The sequence below is a fragment of the Silene latifolia genome, chromosome 11, assembly GCF_048544455.1.
Source record: "Silene latifolia isolate original U9 population chromosome 11, ASM4854445v1, whole genome shotgun sequence".
NCBI lineage: Eukaryota > Viridiplantae > Streptophyta > Magnoliopsida > Caryophyllales > Caryophyllaceae > Silene > Silene latifolia.
The window spans coordinates 5,564,923-5,582,102 of NC_133536.1; the positions used below are offsets into that span (position 1 = coordinate 5,564,923).

The following is a 17,180-nucleotide window of genomic DNA, read 5'->3' on the forward strand; positions in this document are numbered from 1 at the left end:
AAGAAAAATTCCCTTTAGTAAATGAATAGGCGAAACTCCAAAATTTCCCGCCTAAACATATTTCCTAAAATAAAGTTTAGTTATTTTTAGCATATTTTATATGTATGGTGGGCTGTAATACACATAGGCCCTGTTTGGTAAACGGCAGAAGCAGATTAATGTTAGCAGAATACGGTTAATAAGTTTTAGTACCAGGTTTGACCAACATATGAAATTAACAGAATTTAGAAACGTGTTTGGTAACTAGCAGATTATATGACAAATTTACCATTTCCATGTATAAATTTAATATGCTATTATAATATGCTGCTATCAGCAGCATATTCAAAAAAAGTAGATTCCAGCCAATATGCTGTCTGAATATGCTATTAACCAAACACGTAAAATTAGTAGATTGATTGGTCAAACAACTATTTAAACCGGAATCTACTAATTTCACCTAATATGTTGTTTACCAAACAAGGCCATAATCTTTCACATTTATATATTTATGTCATTTACTATTTTACATTCTACACAAAATTATCTCCAATCTTTTTACCATATAAAAAGGAATTCTTTTTTTTTTTGTTTAAAGAATCATACGGAAAAAATTAATTAATCTTTCATGATAAAAAGTTGCGGCTAAAAATATATTATCAGTAAAATTTTATAAAATAACACCATTAATCTCTCAGTAATATGAAAAACTTTTATTGAAATACGAACTTGACTTTGATTTTTCATAAATAGTATACACTAGAAAAAAGTAAAAACTCTATATATACCGTGCATACATTGCACGGGAGCTAAACTAGTTTAAACTAATTTAGTAAATAGATCATTCGTGTCGGGTTCATGTTTAGAAAGCTCAACCCAAACCCAGCCCAATTAAATATCATGTCTTGTTCGTGTCGACACACTTACATAAATGGGTCACTAAATTTTAACCCAATCCCGTTAGTTTTGTGCACTACAAGAAATCTGCTCTCGGGCGACTGATTTACGCTACCGAAAACAGACGCTAAACGTCCTCGGGCGACTACAATCCGTCGCCAGGGGGCCGTCGCAACTCTTAGTCGCCTAAATTCACTCGGGCAACGGATTTCAGTCGCTAAAATGGCGACGGAAGGATTAGTCGCCATTTAGCGACCAAAATCAGTCGCAAAAATGGCGACTATGAACAGTGTCGGTCGCCAGATTGGCGACTGATTTTGGTCGCTTTTTGGTCGCCATTTTGGCGACGGCTCTATTTCTGTTGCCATTTCGTAGCCATTTAAAAAATGGGATCAGGAGGTTAGCGACGGGCGTTGTCGCCATTTTCATATAGGTTGGACCTGAAATTTCAGTTTAGCTCGAGCCAAATTGCTACAATTTCAACCTGCAATTTAAATTACAACCCAGCAGCATACACAACGCACACGATGGCCAACAACGTCACATTTCATACAAATGAAATCCGAATTGAAGTTTACAACCAACGCAACAAGATGGTTCGTGTCCAAGTCTAACTAAACAAAAGGATAAACAAGTCTTGTGGCATCTAACTAAAACATCCGACAAGTAAAAGGATAAACAACCAACAACTGAGTCAATGACACGGCAAAGAAGATCCCGCTCCACTACCACCTCTTCCGGAAGGATCTCTAGGGTCTTGATTTTGTGGACGCCATCCCGGGTTGCAAGACGAGAAATAAGTGGTCATCAACTCCATTTGCTCCTTCATTCTCTTCAATTCTTCATCCCTTGCGGCTTCCCTTGCTTCCCTTTCCGCCTTCCTTTCTTCTCTTTCGGCCTCAAGTGTACTTTGAAGTTGAGACACGATACTCGGCACATATGTTTGCTTTTGAGAGGTCGGGGTTCAGGGAAAGTAGGTCGGTCGTATAAGAGTTCTCTTGCTGTCCGGTTCCATACACCCCCCTATTGAAGCCTTCCACTAAATCAAGCCAAAGCTCATTATCGGACACGTCGGGGTTCTTCTCCTTTCGAATTCTAAATTTAGCCTAAAAAATTATAACGTTAATGATTAGAGGTAATACATGTATAATAATATAGATGTAATCAAAACATTTTTGTCGGAATTGTATTATACTTACATATAAGTTGGCGTTCTTCTTCGAATTCCACACCCTTTTCCCCTAGCTCCTTCTTTGGTATGCGTGTCATAGAAAAGCTCCGGAACCGTAGGCATCTTACCCTTATTCTTGGCCGCCTTCCGGAAATGAAAAACAAAGGTTAAATTGTAAAGACTTATTAATATTTTAACTCCTAATATAATATAATCTCAAACACAAGCTAAGTTATATATAAAATTAAATATACGACGTACACTTGACATTGCTCGGTCATAGAATGATTGAGAACCTCCGTAATGCGTAGCATCGATGTGGGCATCCTTCTTCCCTCCCCTTTTATTGATCGCTGCTTGAGCCGACTTCGACTTAAATTCGGGGGTATCTCTTTTCTCCATCAGTTCTTTATATGCGGTTCCTATAAAAAATTTTTGCCAAATATTAGTATTTAATTAAATAGATAACAAATGACGATAATTTAACTAATTAAATAGAACCATCAAAAGTAACTAAATACCTTCCATAAACTGAGGGGGTTTCTTTCTTTTAGAAACCTTATACATGTTATCTCTTAACCTCTTAGCGCCAATGTAATTGTATCTCTCCCAAACGGCACGCTCTTGTTCCTTAGGCCAATGATAGTTTTGCTAGATAAAAAAAATCGTTAGAAAACACAAATCACTAATTAATTAGAATACATTTACGAAAATTATTTTAAAACATATATACCCGGAAGAGAATGAAATCAAAAGAATGGTGATGAACAAAGAAGCCGGCGGTGACAATGGCGGTGGAGGTGTCGTCGGTGGTGGTTGTCGGTCGTGTCGTCCGTCTCTCCTTTTTTTTTTTTTTTTTTTTTTTTTTTTTTGTGTTTTGGTAAAGTATGAAAGAGAGAAGAAGAAGAAGACGCTGGAAATAGAGTAAAAGAGGCGGGCGACCGAAATTGGCGACCGAAAACAGTGCAGTCGCTATTTTAGCGACCGATTTTCGTCGCTATTTTGGTCAATTCCGTCGCAATTGTTTTTGGGTTTCGGTCGCTAGGTTGGCGACTGATATCTGTCGCCCGAATTTTTTATTTGTCGCTAACTTGGCGACTGCGCAAATCAGTCGCTTACACTAGTCGCCCGAGAGCTGAATTTTTGTAGTGGTGTCGGGTTCATATCGTGTTTTCGTGTCGTGTCATTATCTGCCCGTTCTACCGCAAATTGTTCTATAAGGCTGTCTTATAGTATAAGAATAACCCATAGCCCAAAAGTCCAAACAATTAACTTATAAGTCCCTTTTTCAATAAAATAACCAAAAATCGCAAAAAATTAGTTATTATACTTGTAAAAAAACATTTTATTTTGATAAACTAAAATCTTATACAGTATTAATAACTTGTATATTAATAGGTTAATTTTTATCATCATAAAATGCCGTGTTGTTAAAATAAAATTAAAATAAATATTGTATTAAATATTATCTTTGGGGTTCTCTTCTTTTGAACAAGTCATATGCTATAGGACGGTCATATAGGAGAGTTACTGAATAAATAAACCGCGTTCAATAAACCGTCTCGTCAATAATGGGTCAAATTATTCTAGCCTTGCCTAACCAAACCCATATGGCCATAACCCACCCACCCACCAAGCACACCACTATCATATACTCAAAACCCTTGTTATTAAAACCAGAAATTAGGGTTTTAGCAGAAACAACAAAACTCAAAATCCCCAAATCAATTCAGCCATCAATCGCAGAAATGGGGAAGAAGAGAAAGCACAGTGAAACCCAGAAAGCTGAAATTCCAACTCAAAACGAAGACGTTGCACCCGAAAGACCACAAAGAACCTTATTTGGTTGGAAGGACAAGAACCCTAATCAAGAGGTTGAAGAAATTAACAATGGCGGCACTGTTGATGCTTCTCGTCCTCAAGTTTTCCGTAACAAGGAGAAAGTTCTTATCACCTGCTCTCGTCGAATTAACTTCAGGTTATTCTTAAATTACTTTCAACTTTTATGAAATTTTGGTTTTTGATTAATTATTTTTGGTATTATTGCTTGTTGTCTTGTTTTATTGTTTGGGTTTTTGTTTTTTTGAATTGGTAGTTGATTAAGTTTCAAACTTTGTAGAATTTTTGTTGAAGTTTCTGATTTTTGATAGATGGGATTATTATATTTGTGTTCTTGCTTATAATTTATGGTATTAGATTCAACCTTGTTAACATATTGTTGATTTACGAATACTCAGTAAGACGGTTTTACACACCAGCTAGTTATCCGTCTATAGCTAAAGACAGGTCAAATAGCTTGAAAGTGTTGACATTTTTGCCCCCCACCACCCCCACTTGTTGCTTGTCCTATTAGGAATTAGGAATGTGGTATTGTATTTGGCTCGTCTTTAGTTATAGACGGATATGTGCCGTCTATAATGAGATTTTGTGTTTACACAAATTTATTTTAAAACAGGTTCAATTTATTTTAAAACAGGTTCTTGTAATAATTCCTTTATCCACTAAAAGAGCTACTGTATGTAATATTGTGTAAAACCGCCTTAAGACTAACTGTTGTTAATTTTGATTACGCTCAGGTAAATTTTTTGATGTTGTTTTGAGTGACTTCTTGCTGTGGTTTGTGGTATTGATTTGTGTTGATACTTTTGTTATTAGGTACCGTCATTTGATGTTGAATATGGAGTCATTGTTGCCGCATTCAAAAAGAGACAACAAGGTTGAATCAAAGGAGAGTAAGGGTGCTACTTTGAATGAGCTTGTTGAGCTGAAGAATTGCTCCTCCTGCTTGTTCTTTGAGGTACTATTCCCTTCATTTATTCATCTATATATTAACACTGCAAAATTGGGCTGTAGTTGTTAAAGCGGTTTAGCCTTAGGGGTAATTGTTCTAATGTAATGTTGAAGTGCATAACAAGATATTTGTCAGTGAGGCATTAAATTGAATTCATTATTTTCATATTTTGTGCTGAAATAGTCGGGAAGTTCAAGTGGTGGTTAAATGAAAACTCCTTGAGGACGAGGGAGTGGGACACGGATAGAATGATTTGGGTTCAATTTGATTTGTGGTGTGTTTGTAAAAAAATATTATGTCGGAAGGCTGGAAGGGGGAAGGTAGGGTAATACTTTAGATAGATGATAGGAGGAGGGAAAGGAAGAGAAAAGGTGGAAACTAGAAAAGACGAGAACAACTTCACAAGACGACAAGGGCAACCGGTAAAGAGGGGAGGGAAGAGAAAGTAAGAGAAGAAGAGGGAAAAATTGAGATGGAGAAGGGAGTGGTAGATTTCCTTACAAATCCCTCTAAAATTCGAATAATTTGATTTAAGAATGATGGAAAGGGGAAAGAAAATCAATCCCTCCATCTCTCTTCCCTCTCTACTTGAGTAGGTGTTCAGGTGAATGGTTTTGCTTCTCTTCCTCCCATTCCCTTCATGTCCTTCCATCCAAGTTTGCTGTCAAGGTTCATAAATTTGTCTATTATAGATAATTCTATACTCTATTTGGTTCTTTGTTCACACGTTGTCAACACGTGATTACTTTATCGAGCGCATCTTAGAAGTCGGGATGACATTGTACTTCCCGCACTGTATATTGTGTAATGGCTTTGTCTAACTGATTACATCTTTAAATTGAAGCAAACTGCAACTTAGCATTCCTAGCCAGTAGTCCATCAATTCTAGTGGCAGACTTTCTCCATATGAGTAACATTTAGATGCCTGATACTCTTAAAACTTGTTTTTAAGTTGATGCCAAATTAGTTGATTTGGCATGACCTTATCTACAGTGTGCATGTCCTACTAAGACCGTCTCAGCTTAATGTTTTTTCGTAATTAATCTTTGTGCCTTTTGGTTTCTCCTGTCTATTGCAGTGCAGGAAGCATAAAGATCTTTACTTATGGATGGCCAAGTCCCCTAATGGTCCATCTGTCAAATTCTTGGTTAATGCAGGTATTCATATATTCTATATAATCCTGTACAAGACGATACATTATTGGCTGCACTTCTCGTAGTCTGTGTAGACAGTGTACAATACAACTAAACAACTTTTTTTTTTATTTTTCAGTCCACACGATGGAAGAGTTGAAGCTTACTGGTAACCACTTGAAAGGTTCACGACCTCTTTTGACATTCACTGCCAATTTCGAAAAAGACGCCCACTGGAAGCTTTTAAAGGAATTGATCACGCAGGTATTTTTTTTATTTTCCACTTTTAAGAAGTTGATTGATTCAGTTTCTGTCGCTGATGTAATATCTTATTAGTATTATTAATTCACTATGCTCCTTGTCTATATGATCTGATAATAGTTCTAGACCGCTTCTAGATGTTAACACTTAGAGGTGTGGTGCTTTAGAGAGTCGATAGTCGACCTACAAATGGAGTTCTTTAAAATTGATTTCCTTAGTAACTGAAGCTTCTTCTCCGTATGCATAATAAAAAAATTCAGCTTATTTGTGTTCATTTGCGTACTGAGCCATTTGATTTCTCTCATCTACTGCCCTGGTCTCTCGGTTGTTTTTATTTCTGCTTTCTGTCGTAATTTGCATCAACATATCTGACGTTGTTGCTAGTTGTTTATACAATTGTCAGCCTTCAGGATTACTTATTTTAATTATTGCACTTTGGAGCAGTCTTCAGCTTTCTCTTTATAATGGCTTCTCTTATCTTTAATTTCTTTGATTTCTTTCTTATTTCCAGATATTCCAAACTCCGAAGGATCACAGAAAATCAAAGCCTTTTTTCGATCATGTCTTTGCTTTCTCTATCCTAGATGACCATATCTGGTTTCGCAACTATCAGGTTGGTACTGCATATGTATATCTTTCTCGAATGTTAGCTAGGATTGTTTGTGGTACATTATGGTCACAAGTTAAATGTGTGTCAAAAACACCACTGTTGACTCCGTGTCTCGAAGGCTCTGCGGTCCTGTGTTTGGCATAGCAAGGGGTTCGTATGTAGGCCATCATATTTCATAGCTAAAGAATATTGATTTTTTGGCTTCATTGGAAATGGAAAAGAGGCTCGGCTACAATTTAGTCTTGAATCCCTATATGGCCAATTAGCTACCTTCCTGAGCAATACTTGTGATTTTGATGTTGCTGATCTAGCAGTCCAACTATTTCGAAGAAAGTAAACCGTCTAATTCATCTCTTTCTTGACAGATTACTGTTCCGCACAATGAATCAACTAAAATGGACAGAGGTGGCTTGGACAAAATGACTCTCACTGAGGTTTGAATGGTTGAATTATTCTGTGTTATATAATGTGGTTTTCTTGTGAAAAGTTATGTGTATTAATTTGGTTCTTTTAATTGATAGGTTGGTCCCAGGTTCTGTTTAAACCCAATCAAAATATTTGGTGGAAGTTTTGGCGGCCCAACTTTGTACGAGAACCCCTATTATGTTTCACCAAATCAGGTGAGTCCGTGAGACTATTTGGATGCTATGTTTTTCTTTTAGTTCGTGGTTTTTTTTTTACAGTACCTTTTTAGTTTTAGAACGTCACATTCCCTCTCCGACTTTTGCATTAGTGGGAATACGTATGCTATTTAATACTCGTATATGTGATGATACATGTGGATTTTTAGTATTTGATGTTATTTGACAGATTTAGTGTTATTATTTATTTATTTTTTTTAAAAAATTATTTGTTCTTCTCTCCTTTCTCACACCTTTTTTACCAACCACTTTTTTATATATTTACGGTTTACTTTTAAGGTATTCCGGATCCTTAAATTCTACTTCGGTTTACAAAATCATTTTAATCTTTATTCTCGATTTAAATTTTAAGTTTTTATAAAAGAAATCCGGAATTCGATTTTAAAACCTATAAGTTTACCTTAACTTTGTATTATGATTCGCTCTTTTTTTTCGCATTTTGAGATGTGTGTTCACCCATGGACGGTTCTAAAGGATGATTCATGTCAGCCGACCCCAAATCATTTTGGGATTAAGGCTCTGATGTTGTTATATCTGATGGTGTGCGCTACTAGAATAGTTGGAGTTAGCGTTGCAGCAATTAAATGAATAAACAGCCAATCTGTAGTCTCTGGAGGATGGTCTAATGCTATTTTAGGGTGAGACCGACTCATTTAACTAAAAAAACCCGCCCATTTATTCCACCAACACAAAGAAACTGAAATGGTTTGGTCGGTCTCATTATCGTGTACTTCGTCTAAAGTTCAGTTTCACTGAAAATGATTGTCTTCGTAGATTCTCGTCACCCTCTCTAATATTGGTATCACAAAATTCTCAAACGAGATGGTCAGACACATTATATAGTTAATGAGACCATTCCGCTCACCCACTAACTCTGTGAGACAGCCTTACGTAGCGAGACTAACTATTTTGGTTTCCAGATACGAGCACTGCAGAAGAAAAAGAAGGCTGGGAAGTACGTGAAGAAAGTTAAAGCCAAGACAAGGAGGAAAATGCACGAGCTTTCAAACCCAATGGAGCGTGACGAGTTTACTGATATGTGGAGAGAGTGATGAGCTCCTTATTTACTGTTTTATCCCCGCGATTTTGTATGGCTATTCTCAACCGCGTGAGTGACAATAGAACCTACTCGATCATTCCATTCCCGTGTAATCATCATAGCGTACTTTATTTCAGATTATTGTGTAACAAAAGCAGGAATTTTGTTATTTTAAAGTTGATCATCAAACTTATTATCGGAAATGCAGTCATAAGTCGATAATTTGTATTGAATGAATATCGTCTGAATTCGTGCCATTTTCCGGTTAGTTCGGATCATGTCTGGGTCGGTAAACAAGATGGATCAGGGAGTTGCGTGATAAGTGGCACTACATATTAGTACTTGCGTATACTCTTCTGTCATTGACTGTTGAAGAACAAGTATTTGGTTAGTAGAATAGTAGGTACTCCCAAGGTTGAACTTATTTGTGGTTTGAAACATCGAACAAGTCTAGAAAAGTGGTGGTTAGTTACTACTATATTTCCATTTTCGACGTACGATAGAAAAATACTCGTAGCACAAAAAAAGGAAAAGCAGCCATTTCGGAAATTTCCCATGATATCCCTTAATTTTGTCAGATTTTCCTGTTTTCCCTACTTTTAAGAATCTGCCTATTCTACTACTATTGAGGTTCCATTTTTGTGCCGAAATTAAATTTTACTCTCTGGGAGAAGTAGAATATGGAGAGATTGTGGACACAAAATCTAGAGACGTTCTTTGAAGTGCAAGGTTATCGGAAAGGAATTAGGAGCGTACCTACTACCAAGGAGCGTAAATAAGCCGAGTGACTATATCCGCTTAACAAGCTCTTGAAATTAATCCCGTTAAAACTAACCTTGAACACACCCATAATTAATTTGGTAAAATCTTAACTTGTGCTCCATTTAACTGAGTCCGAATCAAGTTTGACAAAATATGAGCTGATTCCGAGCTTAACCAAGCTCGATATCAGCTCAACTCGGTTAATTCCCTGATGTAATTAACGACTCATAGCTGAGTATGAAAAATTCTTGTGTCTTCCATTTGGTGGATTGCCTTTAGGTATAAAGAGGACGGTTCTCCCGTTTTCAGCTGGGTATAGAAATGTGTGTGGAGGGAAGCCACCACGTGTCCAACGAACTGATAACTAATTTGTTCACATGTACAATAGTGGACCCCATTTCCCTCCAATCCCAATGGAGATTCTCTATTCTCCAAGCATCTTCTTTCTTCCCAATTTTCTATACCTTTCTTCAATTCTTGTTCATCATCATCATCTTGTATATATTACCATTAAAAATAACACTAAAAAAACAACACTTTTTTTAACAACCCATTAAAAAAACCAACAAAATGAGAGCTTTAAATTGTGGGTTTGAGCTCCTTGATGTTCAAAATTCATGGCAATCAATCTACCATACAAAAGTTTCAACCTTTGCTTATTTTAGTGGGACCCATTTAATTTCACCCGTCTCTGCGGCATTTCGTCGAACACTTGGTGTGCGTAAGGGAATATGTGTTCCTAGATCAACTTGGTCGCCGGAGATCCGGCGACCAGCTGATAGGGTTGTTTTTGGAAATGGGTCGGGTTCAAGTTCGTTTCTTTTGAACCCGGAGACTTCTGTTTCGATGATTACGGGTTTTGATGGGTCTGGGTCGGGGTCCGGGCTTGAGGTGTTTCTTGAGTTGGTTCCTGTGAGGATGAGGAATGCTTTAGCTTGTCATGAGGAAATTGGGGATTTGATTGAGGTTGTGTTGGATTTTGGACGGAAGCCGCTTGCGCGGTTTCCGTCTGGTGATTGGGTTATTTCACAGGAGCCTGTTAAGAGGGATGATTTGCAGCATGCTATTTCTAAGGTAGTTTAGTCAGTTGATGTTGTTGTTAGAAATTGCATTTCTGATTTCGGGTTTTGTTTAAGCTGTTAATGTTGATTTTTAGTATGATTTGTTAGGAATCAAATGAACTTGCTTATGCTAGATGATCATTAAGCTTAACTTGAAGTAATTGGTTAAAAATTAAATGCAAATATTATCTTGAGACTGACCCAAGAGACTGATAGAAATGCACAAATTCTCGTATAAGACAGTCTTATGAAACTACATTGAATGATGGAAGTTATAGAAACATATAAATGTCAAAAAGATAAAGCAAAATCAGATGAACTGGTGTCGCTTTGTAAGAGCGTAAATTTGTCTGAATGTTGGTATGGAATAAGTGCAAATTGTTATGAAAGTTATAAGAGTAGCTGCATTGTTCAGGTTGGGGACTTTTCAGATGACAACCGATCAGGTATTGATCGTTCACTGCATCGTATAAGTGCCATTCGGAATCGTAAGATGCAAATAATTGGACTTACTTGTCGGGTGGGTAGAGCGGTTTCTGGTAGTGCAGAGATCATTCGTGATTTGATCGAAAGCGGAGGATCAATTTTGGTTATTGGACCTCCTGGTGTTGGCAAGACAACCTTGATCAGGTAGTCCTTTTCAAATGTTCACCGTAATATGTCAAAACTCAAATGTGACTGTGATTTTTATCATAAATTGGCCGCCTTATGTTCACTATGTTTTCAAAAATTATTTGTTGAGGTTATCTTGCTGTCTGATGGCATTCACTTTGCTGATCTGAAAATATGATTTTTTGGTTGTTACAGAGAGATCGCCAGAATGCTGGCAGATGAACGCAATAAGCGCGTGGTCATTGTGGACACATCCAATGAGATTGGGGGTGATGGTGATGTTCCGCATTCTGGTATAGGACGTGCAAGGAGGATGCAAGTTCCCAATGTCAACATGCAGCATAATGTGAGTTCCAATATTTCAAAAATGTAACTGAATTTATGTTTTCAAGACGTGTCCAAGTGCCTGTATCCTCATATGCGCATAGGGTTCCGTGTCTGAAACTGAGTAATGGCAAGTCCACCACTTTGATGTGTATGGTGTGTCCGACACCCATCCATGTAACATAGTTTGTATGTCTAAGTTATTCTCTGAATTTTCATTGGCCCTTGAATTCTGTAGGTGATGATCGAAGCTGTCGAGAACCATATGCCTCAGACAATCATCATTGATGAGATTGGAACAGAGTTGGAAGCTTTAGCTGCCAGTACTATTGCACAAAGGGGTGTTCAACTTGTTGGCACCGCGCATGGTATTACAATAGAGAACATCATAAAGAATCCTTCTTTGCAGCTGCTTGTTGGTGGCATAGAGGTCTGATGCCGATTTTTTTGCCTTTCATTTTTCTCTTCATGGTCATCATTATTACTGAATTGTTAAGACCTGATATCCTGATGTCTCTAAATTCTGTAATGGTATGAAGAGCGTTACCTTGGGCGATGAAGAAGCAAGGCGAAGAAAAGTGCAAAAGACCGTTCTTGAGAGGAAAGGCCCTCCGACATTTACATGCGCTGTTGAAATGATATCTAGGACAGAATGTCGCGTCCATCACAGATTAGATGCTACTGTTGATGCGATACTCACAGGTGCCCAAAATTTCTGTAGAGCTGCATTATATGAAATTAGATGCTTCTGCAGCCGTTCACATATAATTTTGGTGGGCAAACAGGAAAAACACCTTTATTTGAGATCCGTCAGATGGATCCTGATGCCAAGAGTTCAAATAATTTAATTGAGACAGCTGAGAAGACGCAACCAGAAGAACCGGAGTTCATTGAGGATACAAACAAAGGCACTGAAACAGAGTCTCATGATGAAGAAGCGGTTCCTCATCATAACTTGACGAAGACCATCAGAGCACCAAGCAAGAGGAGCTTACCTGTGTATGTTTATACATATAAGGTGAGGTCATTTGGAAATTCAGAATTTTTCTGCATTGCTTGCTGGTGACTATTATGATGTATAGAAACCGTCTCTTTGCGTTCTCAAAATAGGAATAAGATTTGTACATCCAACCACCTAAACGATCACCGGCGTGAGCCTTTGAGACACCAAGGTGATGATGTTGCTGGTGATGCTTACAAAGACTATTAGTATTATATTAAATTCGTATAGTTGTATGAGAACCGTTGCTGTTGTGAAGTAAAATATAGTGACATATCGTATCATTTGTTGATGGGACTTTTGATGGATTCACTCACTGTTTTTATTGTAAACGGAGCTACCCAGAATCGCCCTTCTACATCCTGAGGTGTTATATACAAGTATACCCTATTTACACCAGAATTTTGTGATTCAGATAATGGAAGCGGATTTACTACAAGTAGCAGAGGTGATGGGGCTTGAAGAGGTAATAGATGTGACGGATGACATTGGAACAGCAGATGCTATCCTGGCACCTAGTTCTGAGATGAAGCTGAACCCTTGGATTCGTGGGGTGGCTAAATTTCACCAAGTTCCGATTTTTGTTATCAAGGTACTTAATTTACTTTTATCTAAAGGAAAATGACCAGATGTGGACTCGTTCTCTTATAAAGACTCACATTATTTGCATATCGGGTATTGTAGTCAAATACTATGGCGCAAATGGTTAAAGCAATCCGTGTGATTCTTGGAATAGAATCTTTTGGCCCATTGGTAAAGCTTCCTGTAAAAGATGTACTTGACATTGAAATTGAAGATGATGCTCTGAAAAGGAAACCCTCGTTGGAAGAGCTCGATGCTTTGGAGGTAATCCCTTCCTTTCAAATTCAATTCTAAATCTTGTGCTGATGAATGATGATGGTTGATGTTTAAATACAGCAACAATTTAAGTGGAGTACTGAATTGCTGTTTTGAAGGGGAGCCTTGGCGCACTGGTTAAGGTGTTGCTTTGTGACCGTGAGGTCACGGGTTCAAGTCCTTGGAGCGGCCTCTTGCCAAAATGGCAAGAGAAGGCTTGCCCCAATTACACCCTTGTGGTGGGACCCTTCCCCGGACCCTCACCTGGCGGGGGACGCCATCGTGCACCGGGCTGCCCTTTTACTGAATTGCTGTTTCCTCATGTTTACTGTTCATTGTGAACTATTAATCATTCAATGCAATTTTGAATGGAACTTTCAGTTTGAGTCGGCCAGGTCCAACCTCTCTGTTATTAAGGGTTAAGGTCGTGTGCATTTGACCCTCACACCTTCCTAGCGGAGGGAGCGGTTGTGTCACTGGCGTTATGTTATTGTAGTTTTGTTCGTCATTTGAAACAGCAAGATCCCTGTGAGGTATTAGGGTTTTGATGTGGCAGTGTTGAGTTCTAGAGCTCATTAATTGAACCACTCTCTCTTCTAGCCTTGTTTAATAGCTGTTCTTTACTTCTTTCCCTCCCGACAGGAAGTCAGAATGGCGATTGAGTATATAGTGATCCCGGGTGGAGAAGCGGTGGAACTTCTTCCTCGACGTTCCGAAATTATTGCCAGGCAGCTCGAGCTGGTGGAAAGTTACCAGTTGGCTGCTGAGAACTCTGGTACCGAACTCAGCCCAAGGTTGCAAATTCTTCCATCTAAACCCAAATCGAAAAAGAAGGTTTCGGCCAACAACTCTGGCCATGGTTCTTCAAGCACTAAAACCTCTCGCTTACCCCTTCTTCCCGAGTAGAGCAGATATTGTTTCTAAAACCAGCATTCTGATTATACCTGTACCATATGTAATCTGTAATCTGTACAGTCATGTAAATTGTACATTATCAAAATGTTGTCAATTATCATTGATATCTAATCAGCCATGATGCAATTGTAACATTTCGTCCGAAAATTATTGTCAATGCAACTGATGTCTACTGAAAGTCTGAAACCATAGATCAACCATCTTTCCCCAAATACCATTATCCACTGTAAGTTTCAAAACATACTCTTTGCTTTCCTCTTTTCTTTACATCTTGTTGCACATTTTCGCTTGGCCATGCGTAGAGATGACAATTGATCGGGTTCTGATGAAAAGTCAATGACAGTTCCGACAATCTCATGTCATGAATTGCATATTTTTTTTTGGGTGTAAAGTGAGGCACAAGGACGAATATGATGCTGACGGGGTTTGAACCCAGGTCATGATGAGCATCAGCCCTCACGACTTTTAAGTCTTTACCAACTAAGCTAGCTTACATCTGCAATGAATCGAAATGGTAATACAGCGGAACATTGCTGTATGAGACATAATCTAATAATTTCTCGTCATATTATTTTCGCAAAATTAGATGTGATTAATGTAAAATGAATTTCCCATGTTACAAATCATGTTTGATTCTTGAAGAAAGAAATGAGAAAATCATAAACAACTTCCTTAGCATTAATGGCCATAACATAATCAGCATGAGCATAATCCTCAATGAACTGCAGGAAAAGCTTTTCACTATCATGATCTTTGAGATTGTCGAGGAGAAACTTGACATCGTCAACATCCGCCAGCTCATCCCGACCTCCATGGGAGATGAACAACGGGAGATCATTCGGAATGTTTACCAAGTCATACAACGGAGGGACAGCTTGCCCGTACTGCTCCATGTTCTTGCCTATGTCAATATAGTCATACATTCCTATTGTTCCGTCCCTTGCCACTGCACAACAATCATTCTCGATTTTAGTACCTAAAAGGTATCAGAAAGTTTCCTGAGAGACAGTCTCCCGCTATTTATTTCATGAAATACATACTTTGAGCCAAATGTACCATGTTTTTGGTGGCGGTTGGTTGAGGTTCATACTGCAGAAATGAAGGCACAGTTGATGTGCTCAGGCAACAGTTTTCACCTGCATTAATCATAAACTCACTTAGCTGTAATTCTGTAAATTAAATTTGACAGTCATATACTAACTGTTGATTTACCTGTGAATGCTGTCAGTAAATTAGTGCAGTCAATGCCCTGCCTTGTACAAATATCATTCAGCATCTTCATTACAGCTTCTCTGCAATGAAAACAGGATGAAGCCGTGTTGAATGTTTACAAACAATCGGAGTAGTTTTTTATCGCTGAACTTTTTTATATGAGACAGTTGTATGCATACAAGTACGAAATGTAATCTTGTATGCCTCATTTGATAATCAGTTGGTGCATACAACCGTCTCACACAAGACTCACGGTCATAGACATTTAATCGGCACAAGAGAGTATTCTCACCCACGAGGTACAAACTCATGGATTCCTGACAAATACAGCAGCTGTGAAGAGGAGTAGAAGATAAATAAGTTGTTAAAACAATTACATTCAATCCTGCTGACAAAAGCGCAGTTTCTTACTTCGCTGACAAAATTCTCGACTGCCTTTCTTGCGAGTGGAGAAGTCATTCGACTGAGGTACGCTACTGGACTGAGCAATCCGGCTGATCTCACCTTGTCCAGGAGCTTTTGCTGGGAAAAGGCAGCCAATGCTATCAGGGTTCCCTGCATCAGATGTCGGCTACCTTAGACGAGTATTATTTGAGTGATGGTACTCATGACGTGAGTTTGAAACCCGTCATTGTCAAAACTGCCCTTCTATCGCCTACTCACCTGTGAATGGCCAACATAGTGGAGTTTCTGCCCAGACTGATCAAACACATACTCAACAACTGCAGGAAGATCATACGCCACCAACTCGTCCCACGACCAATCCCAATAGGCCTACATAACAAAAATGTCGCGTAAAGGTTACCTAAGAAACTTGTATCCATACTAATATCAGTAGGATCAGATAGGATCAGAAGTAGTTAACTGGGTCATCTGTGCTGAGAGTAGTATGTTCACTGCTGTAATTTGTTCCTCGAGAATTTGAAATCCAAACATCAAAACCATTATCTGCTAATACGAATGCCAGTGCTTGGTTTGGCGGGTTTAGAACCCACGTAACTCCATCCTGTTTCCCACAGATTAAAACACACCATTCAGTTAACATAATGAAAATTATGTAACTGTCAGAATGCATAAAATGATCTCGTAAAGAAAATTTTCTGAATCTAGCAGTGTTTATCCAGACGGGTTTCCAACCCTAGCCATCGATTCAACTCCAAAGACATTACCAGCTATGTTACTCAGATTACTTCATAATTATCTGACACGGGTAAGTGTCCAAGAGTCAGACTCGGTTATTTTTATGAATTCCGCATATTTTGGGAAATGTGTTGGAATAAGAAGAGTCGGAGTAACATAGGAACTGACCATTAGAACACCATGCTGCAGAAGAACTGGAGGCCTATCCCTAATTGCATCATCTGATAATCCTCTGGGAATTCTCTGCAAGCTGAGAATGTACCCATCTTTGGTGATTACCTGTAATTCTCACAGAAAAACTATTTATGTCAGTAATGTTTGATGATCACTATAATAATACAACAACATTACCCCAGCCCCTCAAGGGTTCCCGCAAATTGCAGGGTAAGGGGGTCAGATGCACACAGCCTTATCTTAGTGTTAGCAACACAAAGAGGCCATTTATGAATGACCCAGGATGAAAATTGCGACGAGAAAGTATAGATGGGAATTAAATAACTGTATGTTCTTCACAGAAGTAGCCCTTTGACTGCACCATCAATCTACAAATCCCATCATTAGAAGCTGCTGTAATTACATTAACTGTTTGTTGACAAAATAAAAATGGTAATAGTATTAACAAGCTCAAATTTTTAGTCATATTGATTAATAAATGAAAACAATAGTTCAGTAAGAAAGATATACTCTCCGTTCCGATCAATTCTTTACGTTTACTTTTAGCACAAAGATTAAAAAAAAAAAAAAAAAAGTATGCTTTAAGCAATGAACATGCACATAAGAAGAAAAAGTAACCTT

The 17,180-nt window shown here is 38.2% G+C and overlaps 3 protein-coding genes across 4 annotated transcripts; 2 read left to right on the forward strand and 1 right to left on the reverse strand.

Moving 5' to 3' along the window:
* Positions 1-3,688: 3,688 nt before the first annotated feature.
* On the forward strand, positions 3,689-8,725 carry LOC141610777 (ribosome biogenesis protein BRX1 homolog 1-like). The gene is made up of 8 exons (XM_074429036.1): positions 3,689-4,025; positions 4,703-4,844; positions 5,917-5,995; positions 6,111-6,235; positions 6,744-6,845; positions 7,208-7,276; positions 7,364-7,462; positions 8,404-8,725. The coding sequence occupies exons 1-8, from the start codon at positions 3,796-3,798 to the stop codon at positions 8,533-8,535; spliced, it is 978 nt and encodes a 325-aa protein (XP_074285137.1). The 5' UTR covers positions 3,689-3,795; the 3' UTR covers positions 8,536-8,725.
* A 906-nt stretch (positions 8,726-9,631) lies between these two features.
* LOC141610778 (protein SEEDLING PLASTID DEVELOPMENT 1) lies at positions 9,632-14,180 on the forward strand. Its single transcript, XM_074429037.1, has 9 exons — positions 9,632-10,358; positions 10,761-10,975; positions 11,153-11,303; positions 11,520-11,711; positions 11,821-11,983; positions 12,067-12,299; positions 12,697-12,873; positions 12,966-13,127; positions 13,761-14,180. Exons 1-9 carry the CDS (start codon positions 9,855-9,857, stop codon positions 14,022-14,024), a joined length of 2,061 nt encoding a protein of 686 aa, XP_074285138.1. The 5' UTR covers positions 9,632-9,854; the 3' UTR covers positions 14,025-14,180.
* Positions 14,181-14,604: 424 nt separating this feature from the next.
* Positions 14,605-17,150, reverse strand: LOC141610779 (triacylglycerol lipase 2). Of its 2 annotated transcripts, none has more exons than XM_074429039.1 (9): positions 16,885-17,150; positions 16,554-16,664; positions 16,111-16,251; positions 15,909-16,019; positions 15,657-15,800; positions 15,538-15,578; positions 15,246-15,325; positions 15,074-15,169; positions 14,605-14,979 (listed from the first exon to the last, which is right to left on the reverse strand). In XM_074429039.1, exons 1-9 carry the CDS (start codon positions 17,023-17,025, stop codon positions 14,657-14,659), a joined length of 1,188 nt encoding a protein of 395 aa, XP_074285140.1. In that variant the 5' UTR covers positions 17,026-17,150; the 3' UTR covers positions 14,605-14,656. The 2 variants fall into 2 exon arrangements, with proteins under 2 accessions (XP_074285140.1, XP_074285139.1); XM_074429038.1 differs by having other exon boundaries at positions 14,834-14,979; positions 15,090-15,169; positions 16,885-17,149.
* Positions 17,151-17,180: the final 30 nt, after the last annotated feature.